Here is a 21,437-nt window from a genome sequence, read left to right as displayed (position 1 = left end):
ATGTTAGGTATAGAGATTGTTTAAAAATAAAATCGTTTAGGGGCACCTGGGTGGCTCAGTGGGTTAAGCCTCTGCCTTCGGCTCAGGTCATGTTCCAGGGTCCTGGGATCGAGCCCCACATCAGGCTCCCTGTTCAGCAGAGAGCCTGCTTCTCCCTCTCTCTCTGCCTGCCACTCTGCCTACTTGTGCTCTCTCTCTCTCTGTCAGGTGAATAAATGAAAAAAAAAAAAAATAATAAAAAATAAAATAAAATCGTTTAGGGGTGCCTGTGTGGCTCAGTCATTGTCTGCCTTCGGCTCGGGTCATGATCCTAGGGTCCTGGGATAGAGCTCCATATCGAACTCCCAGCTTGGCAGGGACCTGCTTCTCCCTCTCCTTCTGCCCTGCTTGTGCTCTCTCTCAAATAAAGAAATTTTTAAAAATAAATAAAATCGTTTAATAATAATAGTTCAAACAGTATATGTATATACAAGTACAAAAGATGGCAAGAGGTACCTGAAAATCCTACCTCTCAGTGATAATTACTACTACATTTTGGTGACTATCCTTCCAGATGTTTTTCTGCCCACATATCTACACATAGATCTACTTTCAGAGTTACGGAATCATATGCCTTCTTCACTCAAAGTTGTAGATCTTCCCATGTACCTAAGTTCAGATATACCTAATTATTTTTAAAGGTTGTACTGTAGTCAGTTAATATTTAGTTTGCAGGGCGCCTGGGTGGTTCAGTTGGTTAAGCTCCTGCCCTTGGCTTAGGTCATGATCCCAGGGTCCTGGGATCAAGCCCCGTATTGGGCTTCCTGCTCAGCAGAGAGTCTGCTGCTCCCTGAGCTTGTGCTATCAAATAGATTAAAAAAAAAGTATTCAATTCCCTGTTTACAGACGCCTAGATTTTCTAATTATTATAATGCTATAAAGCATATCCTATATATTACCTTTCTTTTTTAAATCAACTGAGCAATTCTCTCTAGGATAATGTCCTAGAAGCATGCACATTTTTTATATTTTTATACATATTGACAAACTGTCTTCTCAAAAGCTTATACTGTTTCATTGTACACATGAAATAGTATAGCAATGTAGAAAAGTGCCCATTTCCCTAGACCCTCACCAGGGCCAGGGTATTATGAGTCTTACTTAATCTTATGGGTGAAAAATACTAGTGTTTTTACTAGTTTGTTTGTATTTCTTTGGTTGGTGAAGTACCTTTTTTCTGTGTTTTTGATCATTTGTATTTATTCTTTGTAAATTGCCTTTTTGTAGGAGGGAGGGGATCTATGGCCCCGTGTCCTGCACACAATAAGTAGTCAGTATGTCCTTTGTTAATTGACTTCATTGACCTGCCTTCTGTTTTGGACAGGTCCTGAGGGATTCTTTCATTGGTGATGCCAAAACCTGCATGATTGCCAACATCTCACCAAGCCATGTGGCCACCGAACACACTCTGAATACCTTGCGTTATGCTGACCGGTGAGTCGCTCCCAGGTAGCAGGTTGTGTGTGTGTGTGTGTGTGTCTCAAACACACACAGAGATCTGATCTTGAGCTCCAGCAGAAGTCTGTTCTTGAGGCCATGATCCTAGTACCAGGGGAATGTGCAATTGGTCATTTGAAGAATGTGACCTGGTAGGCCTTGCCATTTGACAAGTATGAATGTGACAAGAGAAAGGGGACACATTCCCCTGGTTCAGGAGACATCTCCATTAGGGACTTTTATTTTTTTAAGATTTTATTTATTTATTTTACGGGTGGAGAGAGCACGTGTACACACAGCGTGCACGCATAAGCGGGGAGAAGCAGGCTTCTTGCTGAGCAGGGGATCCGAAGTGGGACTTGATCCCAGGACCCTGGGATCATAGCCTGAGCTGAAGGCAGATGCTTAGCCGACTGAGCTACCCAGGCGCCCCCATCAGTGACTTTTAAATGGCTACTGGGAAATGATATATTTCTTTGGAGTGGAAGGCTCAAGGTTTTCTTCCTGCTAGCCTCAGCCCTAATATAAGGGAGAGAATACATGTTACCTGTTAAGGCAGAAGCGCTTAGAACTATGTAGGTCCAGAAGACATCAACCCAGACATGACACGTTACAAAAGGTTAAAATGAACTCAGAGAAAGGCAGGAACTTTAAAAGGGCTTATTGGGAATTGGCGGTAAAGCTAGCCTGACTATATGGTCAGGGCTCTTTCTGGGGTGACCTTGGTATCTGCCAAGGTTCCCCCACCCCCATGTCCCGTCTCTTACTCGTGGTCACATAGGTTTCCTAGCATGGGTGAGACACTATCATTTCCATACTTTTCTCTGGCTGCTTTGCTGCCTGGTCCGTCCTGTCTTATATCCTTTCCTTCTCTTTGGTCTCCCAGAAGCTGTCTTCAAGATTAAAAAACTATTTGAGGGAAACCTGTTTTTTTATTACTGTTGAGGAATCTTTAGTATCATGGGATTTAATGAAAGTCACTGGGAAGGAAAAGTGAGCTATCATTTAAGTTCCATGAGAACAGGAAGCTTTATCTATTTCTCCACTGTATCAACTGCCCAGACAGTACTTGGTACCTAGTAGATGCACAGTTAAGTATTTGTGAATGAAAGGAGGAACTCTTCCTGTGGTTATAAAAGTGGGCTCTGGAGTCAAGACTATCCGGGCCAATACCCTGCTTCTGCCATGAAATAGCTGAGCAGTCTTGGGCAACAGTTTTGGGCTTTAGTTTTATCTGACAGGTGATAATATTAGCATCTACCTCATAAAACAGTTATGTGGAATCAATGAGGATACGTTATGAAGGGCTTAGCACCACACCAGGAACTAGTTACAAATCAATATGTGTTAATTTAAGCAATAGGTCCCCCAAATAGGTTTCCTTTATTGCCTGGTTTTCTAATGCCTGCGTACTAGCATTCCTTAGAAGAAAGGCTACTTTGTGGGGTGCCTGGGTGGCTCAGTGGGTTAAGCATCTGACTCTTGGCTTCGGCTCAGGTCATATCTCAGGGTCATGAGATCAAGCCCCGTGTCAGGCCCTGCACTCAGTGAGTAGTGTGTTTGAGATTCTCTCTCCCTCTCCTTCTGCCCCTCCCCCTTTCACACAGTCTCCCTCACTCTGCCTCAAATAAATAAATCTTAAAAAGAAAGGCTACTTCACGAACTGAGATCAGATAGAAGAAATGAGATGATCCAACCTTGTTGGGACCAAAAAACGAATATGGCTTGAAATTCTTTACCTCCACATATCCATTACCCAGCTTCAACAATTGATAACGGTGAACTGATCTTGTTTCATAACCCCACCACTCCCCGGATGACATGTTATCATTTGCTTAAAGTAAGAACTTCATCATTAGGAGCAGAGAACAAGACATCTCCTCTCTTAGTGCCTCAGTAAAGGAAGAGAAAAATCCCTTTCACGTAGGAGAGGTATTAAGTATAATTGAGAAATTATTTGAAATAATTTTGGCTTTAAAAAGAACAGAAAAAGTATAATAGAAATCTCTTCCATTTGAGGCAGTCTGATAAATTATTGAAAATGAATGAAAGCCATTTATGTGCTTAAATGAAGCCTAATGAAATTAATTTTAGGTAATAATCTATATACACATGATTTTATTGCTTATTTATTTATTTTAAGATTTTATTTATTTATTTGACAGAAATCACATGTAGGCAGAGAGGCAGGCAACGAGAGAGGGGGAAGCAGGCTCCCCGCTGAGCAGAGAGCCCGATGCAGGGCTTGATCCCAGGACCTTGGGATCAAGGCTTTAACCCACTGAGCCATCCAGGCGCCCCTATTGCTTATGTAAAAATTTATTCCGATTTAAAATTTTCTTCCCCCCATATACTAGAATATTGCTAAGGAATCCAAAAATAAAGTTCCAGCTGGACCTCTAATAGGTTTACACTTATCAGAAAAGCTTACTGACAGGAGTGATTTTGGGGATAGGAAGAGTATACTGGAAGCATTTAGCATCAATAACCAAATTACCTGTAGGATTCCATCCTCTGGCACTCAGCTTTCTAGAATTATTTACTGTGAGTCCTACTAGAGGGAAATTTTGGTGTTTCTCTCCTAATGAAACTAAAATAATTAAGACTTTTATAACAGGAAGTAATTTGGAACCATCTAGACTTACTTGGCACCTCTCAGCCCATTTCCTTGTATGTATGCCCTACTGCAACACCTGAACAAAGGCCCATGGACACGTGTCTTCAGTCACATTCTGCATCTCTTTGCTTAGCTGTATTATCTGCCTGCCTTGGCTCCCAGACTTCAAGGGAAGATTTAAATCAAGTCTCAGTGTCAGGCTTAAATCTTGGTTTTCAAAAATGGCCACAGGGGTCATTGAGCTCCCTGTAAGGATTGGATTAAAACCAAAACAAAGGCAAAGACATTTTATGGGAGCCCCAGGCAGAAGTACCGCTCCCTCCTGGGATATTTTAGTGAACAATCTACAGACCCCTGGAGAATCACATTTTTACTTGATGTCACCTTGTGATTCTAAATTCTTACAGTGTTTTTAAATATCACAAGAGTTAAGAGACTGATCTTGACAAATGAATCCTGGCAGAGATCTCTAACGTTCCCATGTGTAATAGAGCATGGTTCTCTATTCTCTATCTAGCGGGTGATTTTGCCTCCCATTGGACATTTGGCAACGTCTGGAGAGATTTTTGATCATCATGACTAGAGAGAAGTGCTACTGGCATTTAGTGGGTGGAAGCCAAGGATACTGCTAAACATCCCACAGTGCATGGGACAGCTCCCTACAACAAAGCATTACCTGGGTCCAAAGACCGCTTGTGCAAAGGTTGAGAAACCCTAGAAATAGCCAAGTCACTTTTCCTTTAACAGAATTAGCACAAGCCTGCTTATTTCCAGAGGATTTTGCTTCCTGAGTACCCAGCAAGTTTGAAGGAACTCATTTTCTTAGAGAAGCCTAAAAGGAGATGGATTGTAGGAAAACGGGGCTCTGGCTATGGGGTAGCAGGTGAGTGGAGACACCAGGCTCCCAAGTTGGCCCACGTTCAAGTACACACGGGCCCTAACACGGGGGGATGTAGTACGGTTCTGAGACAAGCTTCCCCGGCTTATCCCATGGGACTGAGGCGTTTTCCAAAACTTCTTATCATAGAATGTGTAGTATATATTTATATCCTAAGACTGTACCCATCTTTTTTGTAATGCTTTTCTTTGGTTTTTGAAAAGTATAAAAAAGGAATTAAGGGCATGCTGGAATACACATTTAACATAAAATGGTCATTTACAGGGTCAAAGAACTTAAAAAAGGCGTTAAATGTTGTACTTCAGCTACAAGTCGAAATCGGACCTCTGGAAACTCTTCTCCAAAAAGAATTCAGAGCTCCCCTGTGGCCCTGCCAGGGGACAAGTGTTCTCCCAAAAAGGTCAAGCTGGGGCTTCAGCAGTCATTCATGGCAGCTCCTGGCTCCACGAAAGGGAAGGCCCATCCTCTGGCCAGCCACCCGCCCAACATCCCTTTTGCACCTGTACCTAAAGTTCCTGGTAAGACGGGTGGATCCAGAGGGAGTCCTCCCCAGGAGTGGGTCATTCAGACCAGCCCTGTCAAAGGAGCCATGCAGTCTAGACATTCAGCCCAAAAAAGGGCAGAAGAATCTGCACCCTTGTGCTGTGAGAAAAATCAAATGGGCAACAAAACTGCCCGCCGGTGGGGAAGCAAGGCCGCCAGCCCAGGAGAAGCCCCAGCACGTGGGAAGCTACCCTCCAAGTGTAAGACAGTGCAGCCCGTGCAGCCCGTGCAGCGGCAGCTGGTGTCACGGGCCGAGCTCTCCTCTGGCAGCCTCCACCACTTAGCAAAATCCGGGCAGGGCAGCAAGGGGAGCACATCTGCCAGGCCTGCCTCAGAAGTGTGGACAGACATCCCTCCACATCAGAAAGAGAGGGAGGAACATTTGCGCTTCTATCATCAGCAGTTCCAGCAGCCACCTCTCCTCCAGCAGAAGTTCAACTACCAACCACTGGAAAGGTTTTTATGCCAGTACAGGCCCCTGGAGGGGCAGTTCCAGAATGAGACCCCTCTCCCCTTCTGCTCTTACTCTGAGAGCCAGGATGGAGCCCATGCTGAGGATCTTGATGACAGCGATTTCAGTGAAGATTCTTTTTCACATGTCTCCAGTCAGAGGACCACAAAGCAGAGAAACACCCTAGAGAACAGCAAAGGCTCGTTCTTCCTTCATCAGAGGGAGGAAGGCCCTGTGGAGGTGGCCGAAAGGCAGCAGAGTCTGCTTTTTAACCCCAGGACAGATGGTGACGAGACGGGTCCAACTGGAAACTGGATGTACTCTAGGGACCCCACAAACTACAGAGGAGCAGTGCTCAGTCATGGCCACGGCACAAGTACGGTGACTTTGGACTGCAGCAGAGAGGAGTCTTCCTCCTTGGGGCTTTCCCCCAGAGACAACCCGACAGAAAAGCCTTACTGCTCACAGGTAGACTTTGTATGTGGCCAGAAAGGTGGTGGAGACCCACCCTCTGAACTCAGACAGAATGCTTTCAGAAGTGAGGTTCCTGGGCAGGCTGAGGGTAGTTCACTACCCCCAGAAGAAGACAGTTTCATTTTCTCACTATCCCCTGAGGCATTTCCAGGATCTCCAGACCAAAGAGAGACAGTCAGCACGCCTCTGAGAGAAGTTGGCCAAGACAGCCCAATTCTGGTGACTGAAACCATGAAAAACAGTTACCCTTACCAAGAAGACAACTGTAGAGGGGAATCAGGCACATGTTCTGAATATGCTTCCGGACTGATGGCTCCCCTCACCGTGTCCCTCCTGGAGAACATAGACGACGAGGGCCCTCTTCCCTTGGAACGGCTGGCCCAGGATGGGCTTGCTCACAGTCTAGTGGCAGCAGGGGGCCCACCTGTGGGCCACACAGTGTCATCCGGTGATCAGAAGGCACTCCTGCCAGTGTCTTCAGCAGCTGGGCACTTGTGGCTTTCATCATCTCCCCCTGACAATAAGCCAAATGGTGATCTTCCAGCTCTGTCCCCATCACCCATCCGTCAGCACCCACCTGAGACGTTGCCCATCAGTGAGACTGACCCAGGGGAGGTCTGCCAGAGCAGAGAGCCTGTACTCTCCTCCCAGGAACACTCTAGTAGCCAGCGGTGTGATGCTGATGCTGAGGTGGCAGAGCTGAGCAGCTCCCAGGGTTTTCCAGGAAAGCCCTTCCCCCACATACATACTGGAGGACCCCACCCTGCACCTCTACTCACCGCACGAACAGAAAGTAATGATATGGCTGACCAGTCCTGGGCCCAGGAACGAAAACCTCCAAATGGACTTGATTGGCAGGAGCTAAGTCTGCTGAGAGACCCCATCAAGTTGCCCTGCTACAACAACAACATCGTGTGGCTCAAATACAGGCCGATCCCAAGGTGCTTAGCAAGACCAGGCTCTCCCCTGGCCCCTGGCTGCTCTCCAGAGACTGCAGGGACACTCCATCAGCTCACCCTGGGGCCTGCACAGTAAGTTGGACACCCTCCCCAAGACTGGAGGCCCTCTGGCATCCCTCCTCCCACCCCAACTAAACATTTGTCTGTTCTGGAAACGGTTATCATTGCTTCAGTGTCAGAGCTACACTACAACTAGACAGGCTTTGCCCGCTTTTCAAGGGAGAAGGCCTGCCCGGGTGGGTGAACCCTGAGTCTGGGAAAGCTGGGCCTTGAGTGAGAAAAGGGAGGATCCGTCCCCTTCAGCAAGCCTGGGATCAGTGGTGACATCAGAATCCTCTTCATTTTGTCGGGTCTGTGTTCCTGGAAGTGCTGCCCAGGGACACAGTAGCTACAGCCTTGTGCCCTCAGAACCAAGGCAGGCTGGGGAACTTGCGAGATGGTGAAGGTCAAAAACAGAGGGACTGGTGATTTGTGCTGCTTTCCCCAAAGGATGCTGTGAACGGTGCAAGAGAGAGGCAACAGAAAGTGTAGAGAAAGGAGGCAGAGAGATCCAGCAGGGCCCCTCAGCATTAGGGGCTGGGGAGCTGGTGGGTATATGGAAACAAAGGCTACAGCCCTTTGCTAGGGTTCCTGGTATCTAGGCCAGCTGTGTGTCTCCTGCTCACTGGGGCTCAGGCCAGGGCCAGGGACAAAGAGGACATGGAGGGATACACAGATGAGGAGCCTGCCTGTCCCAGGAGACGATCTTGCTGTCTCCATGGCCTCTACCCAGCGGTAGGATCTGACAAAAGGCAGATCCTCCAGTTTCGAACTCAAAGCCCCTGCTTTGGTCCCTGGACTCCCTCAGGAAGGAAAAATGGTGGCAGGTGAGGCAGCAGTCTGCACCTTGTCCCAGGTGTGCCAGCTACAGTGGTCATAGCCTTGAGCCTTTTGGCAGGGAAGCCATGGGAAGCTCCCGTAGTAGGGGAGAAGCAGCACTCATCCCTGTCCCTCAGTGTAGCTGGGGAGGCAGGGACAGATCGAGAAGCCCCTCTTTGCCAGTATCTTCTTGGTATAATTTAGTCCCTAGATAAGTCCTGAGAAGAGCAGGTGACGGGAGGAGCGGTGGCGTGGCCCCGGTCAAAGTTTTGACCATTCTGAGGAGGGGCAGTTCCTGGCCTGGAAATGAGGCTTAGCCTCAGAAAGCTGCCTGGGAGAGATGGGAGGCCCAGGGGATCACACTATCCCCTCTGGTGTTCCCAGGCAGGTGGTCATCCAAGCACACCAGGAACAACTGGATAAAATGGCAGAACTGGTCTTCAAGGAGGAGACCCTGATGAGTCAGCTGTCTCTTCATGTAAGTAGCCTTGGCTAGACACTCAGGGACTGGTGGGAATTAGCCTGCAAGTACTCTCCTGGCCATCCTTGTTTGCTGTGGTTATGGTGAAGGGTCTGCTGTCCTACTCTAAGAGGACTTGGGCCTCCTCTTGCCATTCCTCTGACATAGCTCAAGGGTTTGCACAGACAGGTGGGAGTTGGAGTTGCACTCCCCATTTCCAGGCTAAAATGTTTCCAGCCTCTATCCTTTGCCATTCTGCCTTCTTATTGGCTTGCTGGAGCCCCTCCCTGTGATGGTAAGTGACCTGCCACATGCTGACCAAAGGCACTTTGTTTTGTTTTTCTAAATAGGCTCCACACCCAGTGGAGGCTTGAACTCACAACCCTGAGATCAAGACCTAAGCCAAGATCGAGAGCTGGACACTTCACTGACTGAGCCACCCAGGTGCCCCTCAGCCAGAGGTACTTTTGCAAAGATACCCCTCTGCCCTGCAGAATACCTCTCTACATAGAAGTTTCTCAAGTGCAGGGGTCCATGGCTGGCTCAGTCAGTGAAGTGTGCACCTCTTGATCTTAGAGTTGATCTTAGGGGTTCGAGTCCCACACTGGATTTAGAGATTACTTAAAAAAAAAGTCTCAAATGCAGAGAAATGAGCCTCACCCTGTGTCACAGGTAGTGTCCTGCAGGCTTTCTAGCTGAAGAACGGGCCTAAGGGTTCTGAAAACTCCCTGCAAGAAAAGGGACTAGAAAAGCACATCCTGACAGAAGGCCAACAAAACCAAAAGCTCCATTTGTCCTTTGTTTCCTTCCTCAGGATTTTGAAGATTTTGTGACCCAGCTGGATGAAATCCTGGCTCTGAAATCCCAGTGCATCCAGGGTCTGAGGAGCCAGCTTCAGCTGTACCTGGCCTGCCACAGGCCAGCCACAGGCCCTGAGAGGACAGTGGTGGCTTAGAACAAGACCCAGTATGAGGTGATGGGAGCAGCTCAGGAGGCTGTGCTGAATTCCCAGGGGCTGGAGGGGCCTCTGCCATCTCCTCCTTACAGATCCTAGAACCCACTCCCTAGTCCTGCCCATGTTAGCCTCTCCCCAGCCACACATGGCCTTGACAAGGCCCAAGCCTATGTCCCTCAGTTCCAAGCACAGGAACATTTGTAGGGAAGAGCAGAGCAGCCTGAAAAACTTAGTATGCCCTCCTATTCCTGTGGTACTGGAAGAGTATTTATCTTACTGACCCCTTGTCTGTGGAGATAAGGTTCTAGAACAATTACTAGAACCGAGGACACTTGGTTCTAGTAATCTTGCAGATGTTTCCAAATTTTAAGGACCAGAGGATGGGGTGGGCCAGTGCTAACCTAGAAGCTGGGGAAGAAAACATGATGAATTTCAGGAGCTTTGTTAGCTGAATGCTATTCTTCAAGACTTGACCAAAAACTGTAACACTCCCCATTAGCCCTTGGAGAGTGGTGGGACAGGCCTCATGTCCCCAGTTACCCTCCCTCCCAGCAATTCAGAGACAGAAGAGGGTACCCACATCACTGCATTACTCTTTTTAACAACACTCATGCTCCTGTAGCAGTTCCTGGCTCCTGACTCTTCACTTGCCACACCCTCTCATGGCAAAGTTAAAGAAGTGGAGGATCTCTTTGCCTTACCTTTATCCAGCATCACCCTGGCTGTCCACTCTCGCCCAAGGGCCTGTGTTCAGTAGTATCTTGGCACTAAAAGCTCTAGTCAACAGTCTGAGACTCTGAGGCAGAATTTTTTTTATACACGCCTCAAGACAAAGTGGTCTGTCACTTCCTAGGGCCACCTTGGGTCAGTAAGATGCAGGTGTCACAGTCTTGGCTCTGACGCCCCCTGTAATGTACAGAAACTTAAATTTCTTACAGGGAAAGGATACCTTTTTAAGGTTTAAAAGGAGGGCTTAATAGGGTAGGAGAAGGTCTGACTGGCTTTCTGACTGCAGCCCTGTCATCCTTTGCCTGATCTGAGCACTAGAGGGCGGCCTTTTTCCAGCTTCGTGGCCCAAAGGTTCTGCTGTCTTAATGATCATGTGATCCTTAAAAGAATTAGAGACCCGCTCCGAGCCAAAAGCACTAGAGGACTGTGAGATGACAGTTAAGTATAAGGACAAGAAACTTAAGGGAGCAATCTAGTTCCCTCAGCTACAGCAGCACCACCGAGAGCTGGTCAAACAGTCTGAATCCAGTCCTGCCTGCAGCATAAAAATGCCTGACGCGTCTCACAGGAAAAGGTACTTCCCCTCTTCTGAGTGAGTGCCCCAAAAGCCCAGGCTGTCTCACCTCCACAGTCTTGCAGGAAGGCATGTCCTTGGTTCCAGAGACTGAGCTTAGGTCAGATTTATAAAGCCAGGGCCGACTACATGGCCAGCTCCTGGGTCCCACAGGCCTATAGTGGGAGACAGTACTAAAAAGACAGAAAATGGTTAGTGCCTGTTTCATCCCAGGCAAATCCAAGCAGGAATCCCTTTCTCACCCACCCCAACCCCTCAATAAAATAGCACTTGGCAATAAAGGAATTATCACAGCAGGACATACCTTTTAGATTTTTATTAGTAGTTCTCTGAAGAATCAAAATAGTTAGCAAATTAGATTCATCAAGACTGTATATCCTTTGTATTTATCTTTAATGATGTACAACAGAATATAAAACGAAAGAGACTGATTTCTATGACTAGGTGTTACTCATTGTGTCATCCTAGAGCAGGGGGCTGGAGGGAGAGGCTGTTCTCCAAGGAGAACCGAGGTGGAGTTAGTGCTGGGCTACTATACTGCAGCCTGTTTCTCCCCGACTCAGTGTGCTTGGGAAGTGGCCAATGATTTCTTAAACTGACTTTCCTAGAGTAGGGGGCTCTAAAATCCTGGGTAGCAGAGGGTGGTGGTCCAAACCAAGCCAAAAGAAACAGGCTGGGGTAGGGAAGCATGGTAACTGCCTGGCAGATGAGGCCAACTCCACATCCCATGGGGAAAGGGCATTCTTTGCACCTCAGAGACATTACAGAACCAGTGTAACACTAAGAGACTTTGTTAAAGGAAGTGGGCGGGGAAAAAAACCCTGGAAGAACCTTTTCAATTGCACTCAACTTGGATTAGAGTTCAGTCCACCAGTGCAGCGGAGGGAAGCATCTAGCCCTAAAGCAGCACTGAGTCTGGCCCTCCCACCCCTTCTCCCTGACTCCTTTTGGCAGCTGGGCCAGGTTTCAGCTGAGGACGTACAGACCCCTGGAGGGCCGAGGTGGGAAGGACACTTCTCAAAATACAAATACATTTAATACAGAAGGAGCCAGGGCCATGCTGGAGGCATTCACATGCCTGAGTCTTTCCTACTTTCTCCCCAGCTCAGAGACTGGCAAGCACAGTCTCCACTCCTGACCTTCCACCCCCAAAAGAAAACCAGAATTGTGCCCCTTCTCCTTCCCCACACATGGGCTCCTCAGGGCCTCCCGCTGGGGCGGTTCCATGGCAGGGCCTAGGCAGCATCTGGTCTCAGCTGGCTCCTGCCCGAGCCATGAGGTCTTCCAGAGCATTGTCCTGGTCATTGTTGTGTAGTAGCAGAACCTCCTTAATGTCTTTCAGTTCAAAGCCCATTTCCTTAAATTTGCTCATTAACTGGAGAAACTCCATCATCTAAGGGACAGAAGAGAATAAATATTGAAGAAAGGGGTCAGGCCACATAGAGTAGAGGAATGTGCATGCAGGGGTCTGCCTGGGGAAGTCTGCATCTTTTGCCAGAGGCTTATGAGTCCCTTTGAGGTCCCCTAGCAAGCTGAGGGTGGCTGTGGAGGAAGCCAGGGGAGAATGCTTGATGCTACAACCCATCATCCTTAAGGAATTTTGCCCAGTTCCAAATCCTGCTGACTCATGGGTCCCACTAACCAAAATCCACACTCACACCAAGGCAGGATACTGAAACCAGAAACAGCTGCTCTCCAGGGAACAGGATAGGCAAAGCGACTAGCAGTGTCCCCAATCATCCAAAAGTCTAGCTTTTTGCCCAGGTCATTTCCCTTTCCCTTCCCTGGGACTCCAGTCATCTTCAACCCAATGCTTCATTAAGCCTAACTACCCAAACTAGCAAAATGCCTATCTGGACACTTCAGAGAGTGCATTCTGGCTACCTCTGCCTGCAGTCACTGGCAGGGAGGGGGCGGTTCTTGGCCAGAGGATGCTACTTTGTCCATCCTTTGCAGAGGGTTCCCATTAAGCACGAACGGTCCTACCTTTTCCTCTGAACACTGGTGCATTTCCAGAGCCTCTTCCACTAAAAGAGGGTCGAAGCCCTTCTCACAGAGCTGTCCATGTGCGAAGAGATAGTCGAGAATCTTAAGAAAAGAAAAAGAGGTGAGCACCTACTACCGCTCTTGACGGTGCTTCGCAAGAGTCTCCACAAGCCAACAATGTGAGGTCTGCTCCCCACCTGGCTAGGACTTGATTCTGTATCGTGAACTGCATCCAACATAGCAGGACTTCAGTGACTATTTGCTGAACAGGTCAGCACACCCTTCTAAACCTGAGTAATTTTTCAAAGGAGTTCCTGTCACAGCTGACTCACATCTCCATGTCAATTCCATAGCCTGGACAGGATATTCTAACAGCCCAAGTCAGAAAATGCCCCCAAGGTTTAGGACTCCAGTACCCTATTTGGGAACACCCCGGGGCAGCTTTGACAGGATAAACATTTGAAGGAGGCATCTCTATATCAAGCCTAATGTGCCCTCTCAGGAGGGGCAGAAAAGGGCAGAGAATAGTCCCAATGGCTCCAATGCTCCCAGAGCTTTCCTCCAGCCTAGGTCCCAGAGCAGCCCCCTAAGTAGGAGCACCGCTACTGAGGCTGCTGTCCCCCCCCCCCCCAGCAAAATGCCCTGAGTCCTGCAACTCACCAGAAAGGATGCTGAGGCTATAAGTGTGATTGGGCTCTATGATACAAGCAGGACACTGGTCTAGGACCTCTCTCCAGCATGACCCCCTGTCCCACCCCGAGCCAACCAATCACTCACCTGCTCAATATTCTCTCCTTTCTTCTTCATGGCTCTCAGGACACACTCATATGAGTAGCCCATGTTGACCACTGTCTCCACACACTGCCGCTCACTGGGGGACAGTGTCTGCAGTTCAGAATAGGCCTGGGGACAGCTGGGAGTATTGGGCACTTGTGACACTGAGAAATTAGGAGGTGTGACCTGGTGGTGGAGAAACAAGAGGATCAAGCAGGAAGAAAGAAGACTGAGGCCCCAGAAGCCATGTCACTTGAAGCAGCCCAGTCCAGGGGCTTGCCATTTCTGACACTAATCAAACTCCCAAACAATCCACTTGCAAGAAGGAGCTAGGTTGCTGGCCAGACATCCTGACGAGGGGTAAGGGAGCAAACAGGCAAGGGAAAGAAAGCTGGGCAGACACCTACAATTGTGTCTGTCCGCTGCCCTCATCCCAGCTTACAGAATGAGAAAATACCACAAAAGCCACATGCCCTTCTGTGTTTAAATCCCCTGGGCTTGAACTGGAGAAGTTCTGAGGCTGGCCATGGGACTGATAGCAAGATGGCTGCTATGATTTCTCTCCAGTGCTTCATCACCCCTTTCTCAGGCTGTTGTATGTCGAGTCCTAAAAGGATCATTTACCTCAGACACCCCTAACTTTGGGGCTGACTCTCTCCCAACAATGTCTTTATTCTTGCTTCCGTCCCTGGGCTGGGCAGAGACAGAGTACACGGCCAGTTCAGGGGTTCAGGGCTTCGAGGGCACTCCACCTCCGCCCCACACCATGAGCTGCAAAGGTTCAGTGCCCTGCCTTCCTACAGAGCCAAGACTGAAGGACTATTAGCCAGCCACACCAGGCTTGGCCTTCAGGGACAGGATGGGATTCTAGTACCCTGCCTCTACTGCCCTGCAGGCAGCCTGCTCCCAGCCGGGGGACCCTATAAACCTCCATCTGATTGGTAGGTAGAGTCCCATGATTAACCCCTCCCACCACTTCTGGTAAGGATTCAGATGCAGGGCCTGAAGGCTGCTCACCCTCAGGCCAAAGGACTGAACCAACATGGAACAAGGTCACAGTTGTTTTACAGTTTGGCCCAGCTCCTGAAAACCAGGAAAGTATTTCAACAGAATTTTACCTCCTTTAGGGGGAGAGGGGAGGAAGCACGGAACCCCTAGTCTTAGACATTCAAAATTATATAGCTATAACCAGATACTTTCCTCAAAGTCAACTGGGAAAAATCAAGACTACAGGCCTTTAAAAGCCCATTGTTTCCTCTTACCCATCTCACCCCCAACACCCCTGGCAGCTCAGTCACAGGGCTCAGTCATTAAATTCTAGGAGTCACAAGAGGGGACAAAGACTCTGGCCACTTCTGCAGGTCCCAAGATAATCTTCTTGCAGGTCCCCAGATAATCACTCTTCAAGGACAGGGTCTACTTGGGCTTGAGAATACAAACAGCCAAACAGGGTTTGTTTATACTGCTGACACACAATATGTTAATGTGAGCTCCCAGAGGTTAGTTACCGTATCACCTGTATTTCTGAATTTCCCAGGGCCTGGCTTTAGGCTTGGCATTTACAGGGCCCTACTCATCAGCTACAGAATAAACAGAGGTCTATTAGCATTTCAAAGGGGGAATTCCACTTAACACAACAAAGTGACCCTGATTCTCCCTCCCCAAAGCCCACTGAAATGATAGTAAGACAAAACTATTAATATTTAAGGTTGAAAAGGGGCACCTGGGTGGCTCAGTTGGTTAAGTGTTTGCCTTTGACTCAGGTCATGATCCCAGGATCCTAGGACTGAGCCCCACATTGGTCTCCGTGCTCAGTGGAGATCCTCCTTCTCCCCCTACTCCTCTGCCTGTTCATGCTCTCACTCTCTCACTCTCACTCTCTCTCTCTCTCAAAATCTTTAAGGTCAAAGAAAGAGGGAACAACAGTGGACAATATATTTCAATGAAATTTTAGAACACAGAATACTAATGAAGCCACAGTAACTAAGCAGAACCAATTAAGTTATAAGTAAGTGGGAGAAAGGGGAGTCAGTCCACCAGCTCCTCTCAACTCCTGAGAGGGGTTCAGCATTTGGAAGTACCAGGCACTGTTGGGATAAAGCAAGGGCACAAAGTGAGTGATGGAGAAATAAAACCCTCCAGCAAAACCTTCCCCAACTGACTCTCATCCTTTTCAGGAAGCAGCCTGCTAGTCTCTAGGGACTAAAATAAGGACATGAGGCACCACACAGGTGAGTGAGTATAAGAACCAAAAGGGGGATTTAAGTAAAGGTCTACACACCAGCCTTCCCCAACCTTCCATAACCCTCAAGCAGAGTTCTTAGATGCAAATATAAGCCCCCAAAACATTCATGCGTTAACATTTTGCAGAGTTCCCCAAAGCCTAGTAACCTTCAACCTACACTAAAGCTTAATGATTGGCAAGCACCTCCAAAACATACATTCCCTCCAATGTTAATTTTTTTAAGTGCCTCACTCTTAAATGTGACTACAAAGCCTGAGACACCAAACCAAAAGAGGGAACAGACAAAGCACTTGGAAATTTAAAATATGATAAGTGAAATTTTATTTAAAAGGCTGTGAGATTAGGAATGTAAGCTGGTGCAGCCACTCTGGAAAACAGTTTGGCGCTTCCTCAAAAAGCTGAAAACAGAGCCGCCCTACAACCAAGCAACTGCACTACTGAGTATTTACCCCAAAGATACAAATGTAGTACTCTGAAGGGACACGTGCATCCCAATGTTTATAGCAATGTCCACAATAGCCAAACTATGGAAAGAGCCCAGATGTCCATCAACGGATGAATGGATGAAGATGATGTGGTGTGTGTGTATATACACATGTACATACACAATGGAATATTATGCAGCCATCAAAAAAAAAAAACCCTCCAAAATCGTGCCATTTGCAGCAAGGTGGATGGAACTAGAGGGTATCATGCTAAGTGAAATAAGTCAATCAGAGAAAGATAATCATCATATCTCACTGATAGGACGAATTTGAGAAACAAGACAGATGATCACAGGGGAAGGGAGGGAAAATGAAACAAGAGGAAACCAGAGAGGGAAACAAACCATAAGAGTCTCTTAATCTTAGGAAACAGAAGGTTGCTGGCGTGAAAGAGGGTGGGAGGGATGGGGTGGCTGGGTGATGGACACTGGGAGGGTATGTACTGTGGTGAGTGCTATGAACTGTGAAAGACTATGATGAATCACAGACCCATACCCCTGAAACATTTTATGTTTAAAAAAAAAAAAAAGGCTGTAAGATCAGAAAAAGAAAGAAAGTTATACGATAGTCAAAGATATATCCAGAAGGTAAAACATAAAGACAAAGAGGGGGCACCTAGCTGGCTTACTCAGCAGAGCATGTGATCTTGGGGTCAAGAGTTCAAGCACCACACTGGGTTTAGAGATTACTTTAAAAACATTAAAATTTTTGGGGCGCCTGGGTGGCTCAGTGGGTTAAGCCTCTGCCTTCGGCTCGGGTCGTGGTCCCAGGGTCCTGGGATCGAGCCCCACGTCGGGTTCTCTGCTCGGCAGGGAACCTGCTTCCCCCCTCTCTCTGCCTGCTTCTCTGCCTGCTTGTGATCTCTCTCCCTCTGTCAAATAAATAAATAAAATCTTAAAAAAAAAAAAAAAAAACATTAAAATTTTTAAAATTATCTTTAAAAAAAGAACAGATAGGAATTAGAAAAAGGTAGCAAATTAGAAAACAAAGAGGTCCAACATCCAGTTATAGGAATTTCAAAAAAGAAAAAACAGAAAATATTAATTAAAAACATCTCAGAGCTGAGCCTTAGTTTGAAAGGATCCATGAGGGCCTAACAAAATGAACACGGCAATGCACACCATGAATAAAATTAAGATCCCAAAAGCTATGGTTGGGGGGAAGAAGGTGGAAGAACACAGAAAAGCAGAGGAATACCAGAAATCAGTGGAGCTTATACTTGAATAAAAAAAGTTTAGGGGCACCTGGGTAGCACACCTGGTTAAGTGACCAACTCTTGGTTTCAACTCAGGTCATGATTTTGGGCCATGAGACTGAGTCCCCGAGTCAAGCTCTGTGCTTAGCATGGACTCTGCTTGAGAATCTCTCCCTTTCCCTCTGCCCCTCCCCCTCCTCTGCTCACTCTTAAATTTTTAAAAAAATTTTTCTTATAGATTTCATTTATTTATTTGACAGAAAGAGACACAGCAAGAAAGGGAACATGAGCAGGGGGAGTGGGAGAGGGAGAAGCAGGCTTCCCGAAGAGCAGGGAGCCAAATGCGGGGCTCAATACCAGGACCCCGGGATCATGAACTGAGTTGAAGGCAGGCGCTTAACCCTCCACTCCAGCAGGAGTACAGACACTTTTGGATATTCAAGGACTCAAAATTGGCAGGTTAACCAGTATGTCTGGATGTGTCTGGGAAAATGACTAGGTCTTTGATGGCTCTCTTGGAGCATTTGGATAAAACCGGCAACAAGTACAAAGAAACTATGTAGGAGTGCCTGAGCCTGGCTGGCTCAGTTGGTAGGGTGTGCAGCTCTTGATCTCTGATTGAGTTTAAACCTCACGTTAGGTACAGAGATTACTTAAAAATCTTAAAAAAAAAAAAAAAAAAAAAAAAAAAGGAAAGAAAGAAAAACTGCAAATCTTTTAAATGGAGTAGTTTATGAGAAAAAGGTGCAAAAAAAAATCACAATATAGTATTCAAACTTGGCAGTAAGTATTTACCTGATATATCATAATGTGAACAGCAACATTAATTTACCCAAAATTTGTGATCTAATTATGAAGGAGGCTATGGGAAGGAAATGGAGGGGCTACTATAAGAGCTAAATCCTCAACTATAACAGGAAGTATAAAACCATCTAAAACTGATAAATATAGAAAAAGCAATACAAGCACTTTATTTAGAAATACAGGGGGGCCTGGGTGGCTCAGTGGATTAAGCCTCTGCCTTCGGCTCAGGTCATGATCCCAGGGTCCTGGGATCGAGCCCCGCATCGGGCTCTCTGCTTGGCAGGGAGCCTGTTTCCCCCCTCTCTCTGCCTGCCTCTCTGCCTATTTGTGATCTCTCTCTCTCTGTCAAATAAATAAATAAAATCTTTTAAAAAATAAATAAATAAAAATAAAAATAAAATATAAAAAAAATCTAGAGATAAATGACTTCTAAGTATGAAAGCAATGGCAAGAGAAAATAAACAGATCTGAACACCTAAAAGCTGAGAGTCTGTATGTCAAAAATTTTAAATATACTTTCAAACCAAACTGGCACTACTGTAATGCTTATCAGCCAAAATTAGTAAATTCATAACTTGTAAGTGTAAGGGAAGAGCAGAAATATTTTGCTAAAACAACTGGGGAAGAGTAAGGAATATATCCATATCTGGAGAAAAAGAACCCAATGGCAGACTAAGCCTAACCAATGAGCAGAGCAAGGTCCACAAAAGGCTGACATGCAGTGGGGAAAGACGAGCTAAGGCTTAGGTCAGGCAGTTCTGTGCTGGTCTCAGAAGAAGGGCACATTACAAGATTCCTCGCTACATGATCCTATGGATTTCTCAACGTCTAAGATTAGTTTATATAAACAGTAAAACATGAAATCAGAATCTGAAAAGTAAGACCCAAACACTGGGCCTAAAACAGCCAACAAGAACCAAACTCCAAGAACACTTTCCTCAGAGTTCCTACATAAAGGGTGTATTACACAGCCCAGTTGACCACCACTCTACTCCCCCCATCCTCAAGTCACTAACTATCCTGAAGAGAAGAGCTTTGTTCATTGGGAAAGGTTCTCACTGTGGGCCTCAAAGACTCACTGAGATAGAGGACCAGGAGAAACCAGGCTTTGCTTCTTGGGGGTAAGGGCCATGACTTCCTTGGAAAACACTAGACCGTCAGCTTGGCTTGTCTGCCCCTTGAAGGCAGAAAGTCCCTAAACCAGCAAGAAGCAGACCTCCCCCCGACCCTGAAATGGACTGGCCCAAAAGAAACTCCACAATGAGGTGGGTCAAAGAGTGACAGGTGTTCTCATTTGAGAACAACCTCTGCCATTAGTTCAAGAGCTTTGGTCTCTAAATGGTTACTGTAATTTTAAAGGGGAATCTGAGGCTAAGGATCCCTTATCTTCCCCAGAGTGCTTTTAATTTCTCTAAAGCATACAATGAGTCATGCAGAGTATCCTACTGACCAGAAGGTATGAGGATGAAGCTCATTCCTAGGAGGTAACACCAGAGTATTCTGCACTATCAAGTTTATTTGGGCCAAGGTTCACAGAAGTCTCTAAACAGCAGTGAGCTCTATGACAGTGGAAGCACTCACACACAGAGACAATCATTTACCAAGAATGCTATCCCTGGGACTTTGCACTTACTTTAAAGCAGGCCAAGGCTCATCTTTCTACCGGCTTATTACAGTCTCTGACAGATATCCCACCAATGCGATCAGGCTCCTCTCTCTGGCTAAAAAATCTGTGAACTGGGGGCACCTGGGTGGCTCAGTTGGTTCCAGTCCTACCTCGGGGTCCTGAGATCGAGCCACACATCAAGCTACACGCTCAGCAGAGAGTCTGCTTGTCCCTATCCCCCTCTCTGTGCTTTCTTTCTCTCTCAAATAAATAAAAATCTTTAAATAAACAAATAAATAAACTTTAAAAATCTGTGAGCTGGTATTGCAAAAAGTTCTTAGACTTCTGTGATTTCTATTTTAGAATGGAATAATGTATCGTTTTGTGCTGCTGAAACTACATCAAGAATTAAGCCGGACAAATAAAGGAACCCTGCTGCGCCTGCAACTTTTTTGTGCGACAAAATCAGATTTTCTTCAGGGTCACAACAAGTTGCAACTTTTGTATCAATCCATCTTTCAACACTAATTCGAATTCCAACCTCCCCTTCTCCCTCTATTTGTAGAAAACCGCACAATTCTTAATAGTGAGCAAAAAAAACTGCAGGATTAAAATCTGCAGGCTTAGGGCACCTGGGTGGCTCAAAGGATTAAGCCTCTGTCTTCGGCTCGGATCATGATCTCAGGGTCCTGGGATTGAGCCCCATATCGGCCCAGCGGGGAGTCTGCTTTCCCCCTCTCTCTGTCTGCCTCTCTGCCTAATTATAATCCCTCCCTCTGTCAAATAAATATATTTTTTTAAAAAATCTGTAGATTTAAAAGTGACATATTTCTACCTTTTGCTTGGACTTCTGATACAAATTTATCTCCCAGCTACTAAGGCACCACATGGTCTGAAGAAACACAGGTAAACATGGTAAACACATGGTAAATCATGAAGAACCAACCTTCAGGGCACAATGAGATGGAGAGAGGAAAGCAGGAAGAAGATATTATGAGGACTACCAAGCAATCTTCAAAAAATTAATAAAGCAGGAAAAAAGTAAAAAGTTACAAAGAAAGCAAGCCTTTAAAAAAAGAGGTAGAAGAGAAAAGAACAAAGTGATTAGGCAGAAAAACATCATTCATGCATGACATACATTATCTTTTTAAAGGAAAGACGAGAAAGATGCAGGTAGGAACAAGCGAACATAACCCAGGCTAGGCGCAAAGCTAACACTCCTTTGTCCTCAGAAAAATAGCCAGAACAACATACATAAGCAAGGTCAATATAGCCATGCCCATCTTGCCCTACACCTTGAAAAGAAGAATGTGAGGCAGCAAATGCTACACAGAATTTAAGAAATCTT

The 21,437-nt window shown here is 46.5% G+C and overlaps 2 protein-coding genes across 2 annotated transcripts in view; one reads left to right on the top strand and one right to left on the bottom strand.

The window, feature by feature from the left end:
- LOC111145740 (kinesin family member 24) overlaps window positions 1–11,302 on the top strand; it is an 82,632-nt gene extending 71,330 nt beyond the window's left edge. Inside the window, exons 10-13 of the mRNA XM_022500910.1 lie at window positions 1,364–1,473; window positions 5,256–7,490; window positions 8,661–8,754; window positions 9,551–11,302. Of these exons, the coding sequence (XP_022356618.1) occupies window positions 1,364–1,473; window positions 5,256–7,490; window positions 8,661–8,754; window positions 9,551–9,691 (2,580 nt within the window). The 3' untranslated portion in view covers window positions 9,692–11,302. The remainder of the gene's footprint in view (window positions 1–1,363; window positions 1,474–5,255; window positions 7,491–8,660; window positions 8,755–9,550) is intronic.
- Window positions 11,303–11,370: 68 nt separating this feature from the next.
- The window catches only part of LOC111145741 (ubiquitin associated protein 1), a 67,203-nt gene continuing 57,136 nt past the window's right edge, over window positions 11,371–21,437 (bottom strand). Inside the window, exons 5-7 of the mRNA XM_022500911.1 lie at window positions 13,758–13,940; window positions 12,981–13,082; window positions 11,371–12,387 (exon numbers count right to left, since the gene is read on the bottom strand). Coding sequence (XP_022356619.1) covers window positions 12,247–12,387; window positions 12,981–13,082; window positions 13,758–13,940 — 426 coding nt within the window. The 3' untranslated portion in view covers window positions 11,371–12,246. The remainder of the gene's footprint in view (window positions 12,388–12,980; window positions 13,083–13,757; window positions 13,941–21,437) is intronic.

The sequence above is a fragment of the Enhydra lutris genome, unplaced genomic scaffold, assembly GCF_002288905.1.
Source record: "Enhydra lutris kenyoni isolate GAN:26980312 unplaced genomic scaffold, ASM228890v2 scaffoldscaffold13, whole genome shotgun sequence".
NCBI classification, from domain to species: domain Eukaryota; kingdom Metazoa; phylum Chordata; class Mammalia; order Carnivora; family Mustelidae; genus Enhydra; species Enhydra lutris.
The sequence above is the reverse complement of the archived record's forward strand: the minus strand, read 5'-3'. Positions and strand labels throughout refer to the sequence as shown.